The sequence below is a fragment of the Protomyctophum parallelum genome, assembly GCF_964188405.1.
Source record: "Protomyctophum parallelum genome assembly, chromosome: 5".
In the NCBI taxonomy this organism is placed as follows: domain Eukaryota; kingdom Metazoa; phylum Chordata; class Actinopteri; order Myctophiformes; family Myctophidae; genus Protomyctophum; species Protomyctophum parallelum.
The window spans coordinates 42,319,364-42,330,198 of NC_139702.1; the positions used below are offsets into that span (position 1 = coordinate 42,319,364).

General features: G+C 40.4%; 1 protein-coding gene across 1 annotated transcript in view; it reads left to right on the top strand.

Moving 5' to 3' along the window:
• Nucleotides 1-10,633, top strand: part of mttp (microsomal triglyceride transfer protein) — a gene marked incomplete at its 5' end in the record, with an annotated part of 17,904 nt that extends 7,271 nt beyond the window's left edge. The window contains 15 exons of the mRNA XM_083764492.1: nucleotides 306-413; nucleotides 502-618; nucleotides 720-859; nucleotides 992-1,142; nucleotides 1,628-1,785; nucleotides 2,078-2,246; nucleotides 2,892-3,008; nucleotides 3,220-3,432; nucleotides 4,062-4,273; nucleotides 4,409-4,506; nucleotides 4,991-5,112; nucleotides 5,488-5,715; nucleotides 6,347-6,471; nucleotides 8,139-8,309; nucleotides 9,517-10,633. Coding sequence (XP_083620618.1) covers nucleotides 306-413; nucleotides 502-618; nucleotides 720-859; nucleotides 992-1,142; nucleotides 1,628-1,785; nucleotides 2,078-2,246; nucleotides 2,892-3,008; nucleotides 3,220-3,432; nucleotides 4,062-4,273; nucleotides 4,409-4,506; nucleotides 4,991-5,112; nucleotides 5,488-5,715; nucleotides 6,347-6,471; nucleotides 8,139-8,309; nucleotides 9,517-9,664 — 2,277 coding nt within the window. The 3' untranslated portion in view covers nucleotides 9,665-10,633. The remainder of the gene's footprint in view (nucleotides 1-305; nucleotides 414-501; nucleotides 619-719; nucleotides 860-991; nucleotides 1,143-1,627; nucleotides 1,786-2,077; nucleotides 2,247-2,891; nucleotides 3,009-3,219; nucleotides 3,433-4,061; nucleotides 4,274-4,408; nucleotides 4,507-4,990; nucleotides 5,113-5,487; nucleotides 5,716-6,346; nucleotides 6,472-8,138; nucleotides 8,310-9,516) is intronic.
• Between the last annotated feature and the right edge of the window lie 202 nt (nucleotides 10,634-10,835).

Here is a 10,835-nt window from a genome sequence, read left to right on the forward strand (position 1 = left end):
CTGTCGGGCAGAAACCAGCAAACTCCAAAATGTAAAATTGTCAGCAAATGAAGAAAACTTTAAAATAACATCAAAGTTGGAATTGTAACTTTATATATTGTCAGATACTTGCATCAGGTGGTGAGAGGGGGTGGAGTTAGCTGGTTTAATCGACAGTTTAAGGATCCAATGGAGTTAGCTGGTTTTGTCAGAATGGGGGGACCCATTACAATTGGGTCCACAACAAAAATAATGTTATTGTAATATAAACGCAGTATAAGCCAAAGTTCAATGGAGCTGTTTCTTTTTCTATGCTGTTGCATTAGGTGAGAGCATTCTACTCCTATCGCACAGAGCCTGCAGTCATCAAGAACCTAAAAAGAGGGGTTGCCAGCTTGCTGCAAGTTCAACTCAATACTGGAAAGGTTATAGAGGTAAGTGGCTTTTTAAATATGTTAATGGTTTATTTGAAGATATGCACTGTAACTAAACTAACATGGTTTCTATTATATCTTGGAACAGAACGATGTGTCTGGGAGGTGTATAGTCCAGTACAAGGCAGAACACGGCCAAGTGACAAGAACCAAGATTCTGGACACATGCAGGACCCATGAGACTGGTTTTTCCACCCCCAGTCTGGTTAGTCAGCAAACGCATCCTTAAGCTGAATGCAGCTGTTCTGTCAGAAGGAACCACAAAAATATATTTTTTAATGACTGAATTTGTTCTCCTTCCTTCAGGTCTTGGGTGTGAGCAAAAAGTCCAGGTCTCTCACAGTATTTACGCTAGAGGACGGTTTCATCCGGTCAGCTGTGGCTGAGGAGACACACATACTTGCTGTCACTGCTCGGAAATCAGCAGGAGCTAAAGTTGTGTCCAGGTAAGTTTGGGGGTTGAATTGGTAATACAGCATTTAGGAATCACACTTACAGTATTTACTGCAAGGTTTCCCTTTTAGCTTGCAGCCATGTAAGCAATTTGCATTTATGAATTACACTTTCTCGTTACCTAGACAAGCCTTCACACTAGTTGGAACAGGGGCGGGGCCAGGGCAGGCTGTTGGGAATGATGTCCCTGAGGTTGTTGCATCACTTGATCCCCAACTGGCAGCCATTGGGATCATTGCCGAGAAAGTCAAATCCAAGTGCAAGGGCTGTCCAACAGTGAGTGATGTTTCAGTTTCATTAACAGAACTTTTTGTTTGCTTGCTTTTAAGTTATAGCAATTGCATTAATAATAATAGTTGTCCCCAACACCTATTTAAAAAGCGATTTCAATAATGTAACTATAATTTAACTTCAACAGACATGATCATGAGTTGAAAATCAGACCCATCTGAACTGAGTGGTGCTGTAGTACTGTACTGTACTGTACAAGCCCTCCTCCCTAGCGTGCGTGTGTGTGTGTGTGTGACACTTGGTGGTCAACAAACGCCATTTATATATTTGGACGGACACAGACCAGACCCAGCCAGCCAGGGACACACATTGCTGTGTATGGGAGTGGCTAGCACCACTCAAAAATGTTATTGACTTCCCTCACGCACATAGATCCACTGAAAATACATCCATACTGTATGTTTTTGCCGTTTTATTGAATTTCTGTACTAGTGTGATTCCCAACTTCCCTGCTCTGTTTCCTCTGCTAGCTCCTTGAACATTGGCAGGCCAATCAGAAACAATTTGAACCAGCCAATTTGTCCAAGGCCACGGCACCCCGCAGCTTCCTGGCTCTGATCCAGAGCATTCGGAAGGCTTCCAAGGGTGAGATTCTCAAAGTGCTGAAGAGTGCCAGCAAGACAACCCTGTAAGCAGACACCGCCTCTATCCTACTGTTTACCTGTCTGTCACTGCCTCCCTCCTCTCACTTCTGCCAGCCTTGTATCGTATTCGTATCCCTACACCAGTAGGTTCTCAAACATTTTCCATGTCAAGGACCCCCAAGCTCTACTTGATTAGGAGACAGGAATCTGTCACACTCTCATAGTCCCATAATAAATATGGTGTATGTAAATTATTTCATACTCCAGCGGTTTCCAGGTCTACTTCAGGATATGATGTGCCACTCTTAATTTGAGTTGTTTCCTTCTGGTTTTCAGACCTCAGGTAGTAGACGCTGTCACGTCGTCGCAGACTTCTGCATCGTTGGACGCCATGGTTGAGTTCCTCAACTTCACAGACACCAAAAGTTTGGTTCTGCAGGAGAGGTTCCTGTATGCCTGCGGTTTTGCATCACATCCCAATGAGAAGTTGCTTAAAACTTTGCTGGTGAGCAACTTTACATAATTATACATCATTTTCACATCTGCCCTTTTATAGCGCCACCAGGAATTATGCAAAACATTTTATCCAAATTTCACGCAAATTGGTACACATGATCTCTAGTCATGTAATCAAGATAGTGGCCCGTTTTGAACAAATTGCTGTAAATCATGAACGTATCATCCAATTGCGGTGAAACTTTGCACGCACATTCACACTACATTGAGGAATGAATGCCAACCATTTAACAGTATGGCGCCAACAGGAGGCAGATTTTTGCCCCTAAATATTACTCTTACAAACACAATACACATTTGGCCCTATCTTGGGCGCACCTTACCCATTATCCCTAAACGTATTTGTCATATCTTTCTATCTTGATGAACATTTTGAAATAGTTAAATTAGCCGATCTACATCGACACGTTGTGAGCTTGTAGATCGACTATTTGAACCATTTAAAAAGGGGTGGTGCAAGATATAGCCCGATCTCTTATAGTCAAGTGATCAAGACGGATCCGTCCGATTTCTCATATTCCATTCCTGATTGGCGAATTCCAAATATTGCTGACCTGCAATAACCTACATGACCTGACAGAGACCTGCTCTGAGGAGCACTTTTTATAGTTAACAACTGTTTCTTCCTTTCCAGGACATTTCTAAGGAAAAGATGGGAAAGGTCGCCATCATTGACATCAAAGAGTCTGTGGTGATCATTATGGGGGCCCTGGTCCGCAAGCTCTGTGACAAAGGAGGATGCGATTTGCCGGTGCGATGATTAACTTCACTGACTGTATCTAATTATAATCTATTATTATGCAATGTCAGTTGTAAGTTATCTAGTCTCTAACTTACATCTGGATGGAAAACAAGATTTTAATCAAGGAAGCATTTCCTCCATGCCATACACATACACTGAATAGAAAAATCATTTAAAAAAACAAATCTAACCGACGCCGGGGTCTATGTTTACCTCTCAGACGGTGGTTGAGCTGAAGAAGATGCTTTTGGAAGGTCCTGACAGCACACAGAAAGAGAACGAGGTCCAGATGTACCTACTGGCTCTGAAGAACTCGCTGCTCCCTGAGGCCATTCCAATCTTGACCAAATATGCTGAATCTGAGGTTGGGGCCCTCAGCACCATTGCCCTTACTTCCTTACAGAAATATGATTTCAGTCTCATTACAGATGAGGTACGTTACAAGATACATAACATCAAATGCTATTCTGTGTTCAACTGAATTTATACTTAATCTTACATTAGTGTCAACTGCAAAAATAACTGCTAGTCACATTTGAAAAATGTGTTTGTTGAGTGACATGGTTGTGAGATTAAGTATACTATAAATAGCCCATAATACTATTGTTGAATATAAACAGGGATGGGTCCAATTCATTGACTAATCGTTAATAGGATCAAAATCGATAATTAAAGAAAATCAAATGCATATATAGTTTATATTCATTTATATATTATTGTATGAAAATAAAATATGTTGCAAAGGCTATATTGTCATCCAAACCCTGCCCATTTGACTACAATTTAGAGGATATCATTTATTTTGTTAGCTTAGGCGTACTGCAGGTGACTTGAATGCTATGGTGCAATGTTGAGTACAGGGCTACAGGCCCACCAAAGTGTGCCTGCATTATTGGTATTGATGCTAATGGTATATCATGTTATCATTTGCCTGATAGAGGCAACATTTATGTGGATGGATAACTGGATTTATATATATATATATATATAATAAAACCGTTGACTATCAATTCATCGATTTTAATTTTTACTTTTACGCATCCCTTTCTACCTGAATCCTAGGTCAAACAGACAGTGAGCAGGGTTTACCACCAGAATCGTCGGATCTATGAGAAGAACGTGAGAACCGCTGCTGCAGACGTCATCCTTGGCAGCAACCCTTCATACACGGAAGTCAAAAATCTGCTCCTGTCCATCGGACACCTGCCCCATGAAATGAACAAATATATGCTCTCCAAGATCCAGGACATCCTCCGCTTCAACATGCCTGCCAGGTGTGTGATTAGAATATCCAATGAACTTTGAACTGAGATATGTATGTTGAAATGGCCCATGTTTCGCAGTGAACTAAGCTGTTTTTGAAGCACAAATAATATAAAAAACACAGTTTTATTTTGTTTATTTTTCAGCAAAGTGGTACGAGAGGTTATGAAGGACATGAATTCCCATAACTATAACCGTTTTGCAAAAGTGGGATCCTCCTCTGCATACTCAGGCTTCATGGCACGTGAGTGGCTTTTTTATTTTATTTCATACAAACCAACCAAGCCTCATATTATTAAGTACTCATGTTAGAATTTTACATCAGTTTAACATCAATCCCTATCCTGGGCATGTCATAAATAATAGGAGAACATTCAGAGATAATCGGCAAACATTCGGACAAATGGCAGATCTACAACACAACAAGATATTTTCTGTAGGGGGAGGAATAAAGAGGACCATGTACACTATATATCCCTAGGGGACCCCTGTCAACTATAGGTTTTAAGTGGTTATAAACGGCATATCACTACATTTACAGATTAAACATGGATTTCACAAAAACGTGCGAAGGCTGATGTAATTCCTGAGTACCATTGGACTTTTTAGCCATTACATGACAACAGGTTAACAACAATCGCTGGCAGTGTACAGTAGATGAGGTGTTACATTTCTGTCCCCACTGATTAAACACCATGTATTATAAAAACAAACTCAACACTCTGCAGATACTGCTGATGTCATATCCACATACAGTTTGGACATCCTGTACTCTGGCTCTGGGATCCTGAGGAGAAGCAACATGAATATTTACAGCTCTAGTGGTGGAGCCCAGCTGCATGGTCTACAGGTGAAGCAACCATGCCTGTTATTTGAAACTACTATTTGATTTTGTGATTTCATGTCATGACTTTCCGTGACGTGTACAGTTGAGACTCAAGCACCTACACCTCACCAAGTCAAGCAACTGCTTACTATGTACTGTACTAGAAAGGGATCCCAAACTCTTTTTTTCCCCAAATTTTCCAGAAACCGAACTTACAAAAGAATCATTATGAATTAATGACTTAAGCCCCATTTAAACATTGTTAGTTTAGTGGTAAAAAGAACCCCCCCCCCCCCCCCAAACGGGTGCGTGGCCTAAAATGGATTGAGTCCCTATGTTTGGGAAACACTGATGTACATAAAGGAATGCCTGTAATCTTTGCAATCTAATGGTATTCAGGTTGCGATTGAGGCGCAAGGCCTTGAGACCCTGATTGCTGCCACACCTGATGAGGGAGAGAAAGACCTGGAGTCTTTTGCTGGAATGTCTGCTATGCTGTTCGATGTCCAGCTGAGACCGGTGACGTTTTTCAAGGGATACAGCGACCTCATGTCCAAAATGTTCTCCATGTCCGGGGATCCCATAAATGTTGTGAAGGGTCTCATTTTGCTGACTGATCATTCTGAGGTAAGCTTTTGCCACTGTATAGCTTATAGCACATCAAGCTGTTTTGAATGCACACAAAGATGACTTCTGGCCAGTGTTGCTCCTGAGCTCAAAAAGTGGTGTTAACCCTTGCGTCCCAATTCTGTCATTAAAGGTAAACTGTAAAAAGGAAAATGATAAATCTAATTAATATTAAAATAGCTGATCTACAAGCTCACTGCCCCTTCCCATTCGCTCTGCCCAGTCCCTGGGTGTCTTTAAATCTCTCCTAAAGACCCACTTTTTCTCCCTGGCTTTTAATTTTGTCTGAAAACGCATATACCCTTCTTATACCATGTTTGTATATACTTCTGCTCTCACTTGTTGCTTTGTTTTGTCTTTTCTTTTCCTTACATGCTCTTGTTCAGCACTTTGGTTTGTCTTCGGTCAATGTAAATGTCCTATACAAATAAACTTTGATTTGACAACAAAGTGCATTGCGACTGGTTGTGTGCCAGTAATTCAGCATTTCTGAAATAATATAGATGTTTTTGTTTTAATATGTATCAGTGAAGTGGTATTTGTCGTATAAATTGTGATTAGATGGTATCATGTCTATTGTTTATATTCCTATTCACCATCACTGTTCCCTCCTCCCCCTGTCCCTCTCTAGGTTATTCAGCTCCAGTCTGGTCTGAAGGCCAGTGCAGAATTCCATGGAGGCTTAGCTATTGACATCTCTGGAGGCATGGAGATCAGTCTGTGGTACAGGGAGTCAAAGACCAGCATCAACAACAGGTATGCTGTCCAGATGGCTAGAATAATACTGGGACAGAATCTTCCAATAATAAAAAGGTGCCTGCTGGCCTAGTGGTCCAGGAGCATGCCACATATAGACTCTGACCTGACAGTGCTGCATGTCTCTCCCCTTCTCTCTCTCCCTCTTTCCTGCCATTCTTCAATTGTATCTATCAATAAAGGCAGAAAAGTAAAAAAAGAAGAATCTTCCAATAATACAGCTGACTAGGGCTAACCAAAAATATATTGAAACCAGTATTTAGAACCAGACTTATAAACAAATAATCAAGATCAAGGTTTATTTGTTTTCTTATATCAATTAATATTTTCTTTTATAATCCACTAAATCGATTAGTCTGATTAACTACTTAACCCAAATACTTATGCTTCGTTGTACAATTGGCGTACAAAAATAGTGAAGATTGACGATCTACACGTTGCGAGCTTGTACATATGCTAAGGTTTGAAATAATCCTCATATTGATTTGAAGTTAGAGCTAGAGCTGACACAGTGTCATGGGTATAATATAGCACATTTCTGCTGCTTTCTGTGCAAGTTGCTGTAACAGTTCCTTTTGGGTGAATGTGAGATAAGATATGATCTCACGCAATGTACTGTACTTTTTCTCTTGTGTCCTATCTTTTAGATGTTTAAGCTGTCCAGGATTAATATATAGGGCAAAAGCTGTGGTGATAATAAAAATAAAAGACTGAAGGCAACCTTTGTAATTCAAAGGGACCTTTCAAAAGTCCCCGGCTATGTCATCGTACTGTAAATAGATTCATGTAGTTGGATTTATGCGAACTTTAGATGGTCTATAAGGGTGGTCTGATTCATTTTTTCCACTGATGCCTTGGACAAGTGCCCGAATTGTGTCTGACTATTCATGACTGCCTCATAATTGCGTATGACATCAGTTTGTCACCCGCCCACTGGTGGTCTATTTTAGAACTCTACTGTCAATACCAACAGTAGCTGTTGAACAAGGGACATGTCAATCAAGCATAATATGTCTCATTCAGATTAGATGTCTCACTGACTCTGATGATGAAATAGCATTGAATGGGGGGTAACCCAATATAGGTCACTATTGTGTTTTGTCTGTGCCATAGGACTGTGATGATACAGTAACTATAATTTTTTTACCCTTAAGCTAAAATGTAGTACATCCATATCAGTGATTCAGTGTAAAAAAAAAGATAACAGAGGACACCCAAGTATATTTCCTAAAGGGACCATGTTTAATCTAGATTCATTCTTCATATTAATATTTAATTGACACCTTGAAGAGTTCTTCAGGGTGAGGTGATGGGTACAGGGGAATGGCAGAGGCAGGTGAATGGATCAACATAGTTGTACCTCTTGACTTCCACTGATAATAGAGTGGTTGGCTATCTATAGGAGCAGAACAAACCACAGAGGCATCTCTGCCAAGGCATGTCTCTGTGCATGGGCCAACATACATTACAGAGGTTATACGTTGAAGCCCTTTGATTTAAAATTAAAGTTGACACTGGAAATTGTTATCACATTACCTGGACTCTACCGTTGCAGTGTTTGAACTAAATGTTAGTTTCTTTGTCAGAAGACCTTTACCTGATGTCATAAATGTGAAAATACATGCAAGTTCCCTGTTGAACGCATTCTCCTGTTGTTTTGGCCACAGGGGTGCTCTCTTCGTTGCTGGAAATGTGACAGTAGACCTGGACTTTGTCAGAATGGGTATGGAGGTCACCTTTGAAACGGAAGCAACACTGGACTTCATCACTACCGTGCAGTTCTCAAAGTATCCCTTCCTGGTGTGCATGCAGATGGAGAAGACTACCTTTCCCTTCAGGTATAAGAACATCATTGCAGATACTGTAGAAAAAAAGTCTTTGTTGTCACTTCACCCTTATTCTGATTTTTCCATGACATTTAATAAGCACAATGGGACTAATCTCTCAAGAACAGATTCTGTGCTGCGCTACCGAATCTGTCAGCAAGGCCATTCAGAATGTCTATACACTGTTGATAGTGGGAATGAAATCACAGGCACACCACAGGAAATGGAGGGCTGAGGCCGGGCCAAATGGGCCAACATCCTGTTATACACATTCTACTGGGGCCTGCCCTCAAAGTATATATTAATAGAGACGGCACCCGGAGGAAACCCTGAGGTGAAATGGACACAGTGGCCGAATTTGGTAGTGCAGCTCAAGCCAGCACTGGTCTGTAGGCTGTCATTGCGCACGTTCACGTTATTGGGCCCATGATACGTGAACGCTATGTTTCATACGTGAACATGCGCCAATGGCGCAATGATGCGGCCAGTGCGTTCATGTGTTCGCTCAAATCCATCCCAGAATGCACTCTGTTCCTAGGAGGAGTGAAATCGCCTCATGCGCTTTTGAGCAACTTAAGTGGATGGGAGGAGAAATCCCCTGCCGTCTCTATTAATATATAGTCTGCCCCAGAGGCAAATTCAAAGGAAACAAATGGCAGAGGGTGCTGTTTTTTTCTATTTTTTGCCGATGGGTTCCCAGATTGCAATGGGACTGACCAAGTTAGTTACTTTTAATTATTATTAATTGATCATAACAATTGAAGGTGATTAAATGTGCTCGTAAACCACTACAGCTACGTTTCGATTTAAATGTGTCAAGAATGGTTTCCAAACATTTTGTGCCCAAGGCATGCCAAAGGCCAAGGGCATATCAAAATGTCAAGGCACACCTTCATATCCATGCAAAACGAACACATAATTACACTTACTCTACTCACATTTATTTGTATTTACTGACACCAAATAAAATGTTACAAAAACAAATCATTCATAACCTTTTGTATAGTTGCATGAAGTATATTGCAATGATGTGTAGTTGTCATAAACTCCCAAAGTCAGTCACACAACTTGTCACACCGTTTGGGAACTTTCTTCTTCTTCATATTGTTTTCATTTCAGTTATGGTTTTACATGATTATATTAATTTTACATTGTACTTTTTCTTAATCTTAAATCAGATTACATAAAGTGCTAAATTTCCATTCTTTGCCATTTTCAGTGAATCCATAACAAAGTACGAGAGCCTGCCGTCAGGGAAGACTATTGCATCACACAAAGACAGAAAGCAGCTTGTGCCCGGTTCGGAATTCCCACTTCATCAAGAGAATTCCAACATGTGCAAAAAGGTTTTTGAGTCTGACTGGTAGGTAGAGGACATAAGATGAAGATGGAGTCGTGGTTGTTATTGGAGGACTCTTGAATCTAGCCGGTGCTCTCGCTCAAAGAATATTAATTGCATTGAGTTTCACGTTCCACTTCAGACACAAGCCAAGTGAGAGCATGAATCCCAATTTATGCTTCGTCGTACGAAGGTGTAGCGCGCCGGAAATAGCCGATGTACAAGCTCACAATGTGTTGCAGCCGTGTGTGACGCATTGTGATCTGCTATTTTCTGCATGCAACATCGTTGTGCAATGTAGCATAAATCGGGCTTAACAAGGGAAAGCAACCATTTACAACACATGCAATGTTTACATTCCTCCGAGTATTTAAGTTAATTTGTTTTGTTTGAAATCAGGAGTTTTGTATTTTTATATTTATAAGGGATGCATTTGTATCATTTGTATGGTAAATGATACTCGGTATGAATAGTACCAAAGCTATTTTCCCTTAAACAGAAACTATGTAAATATCACACTCAAGACATTAGAAAGGATTAGCTTTTCCCATTTGAATAAATTCTCCTATACTTTGACATTTGGTAGAGCAATTCGGTATTAGTAACTGACACTCTAGTACTATTATTACAGACATAACCACAATGGTTCCCTTTTTCATAATAGTATCAATCCTGGATATTTAATTAGGACAATTTAGTTAATGCACACTACAGTTTCTTCTTTGTGCTTATGTGAGGTGAAATTATTTGCAAACGGCAGACCATCATAGCGTATATGTTTTTGTATTGGTCCGTGTTTTCAAAAGCATTTGGATAGTGGTGGTGGAATGCGCACACACACACACACACAGTCTACAATACATATGTATGATACATGTGTGTGCTATTCCACCAATAAATGTACACTGGAACCCCTGATATGTGACCCCATTGACTTACATGTGGTTTAAAAAACATACAATATATCAACATTATAAGATGCAGTATCACACACACACACACACACAGTATGATGTCTTATGTTTTGGTACTGTAAACATTAAACATGGAATGTCCGAACTTGAGAAACGTTTTGATCTGACTGAAACACATACTTGTTGACCCAGGTGAGACGATAAATCTGGAGCTTTTCTGTGTCACAGTTGTGACATCAGAGCCCCTGCTGGCATGCAAGCACAACAACTGGGCCTTAATGTAGA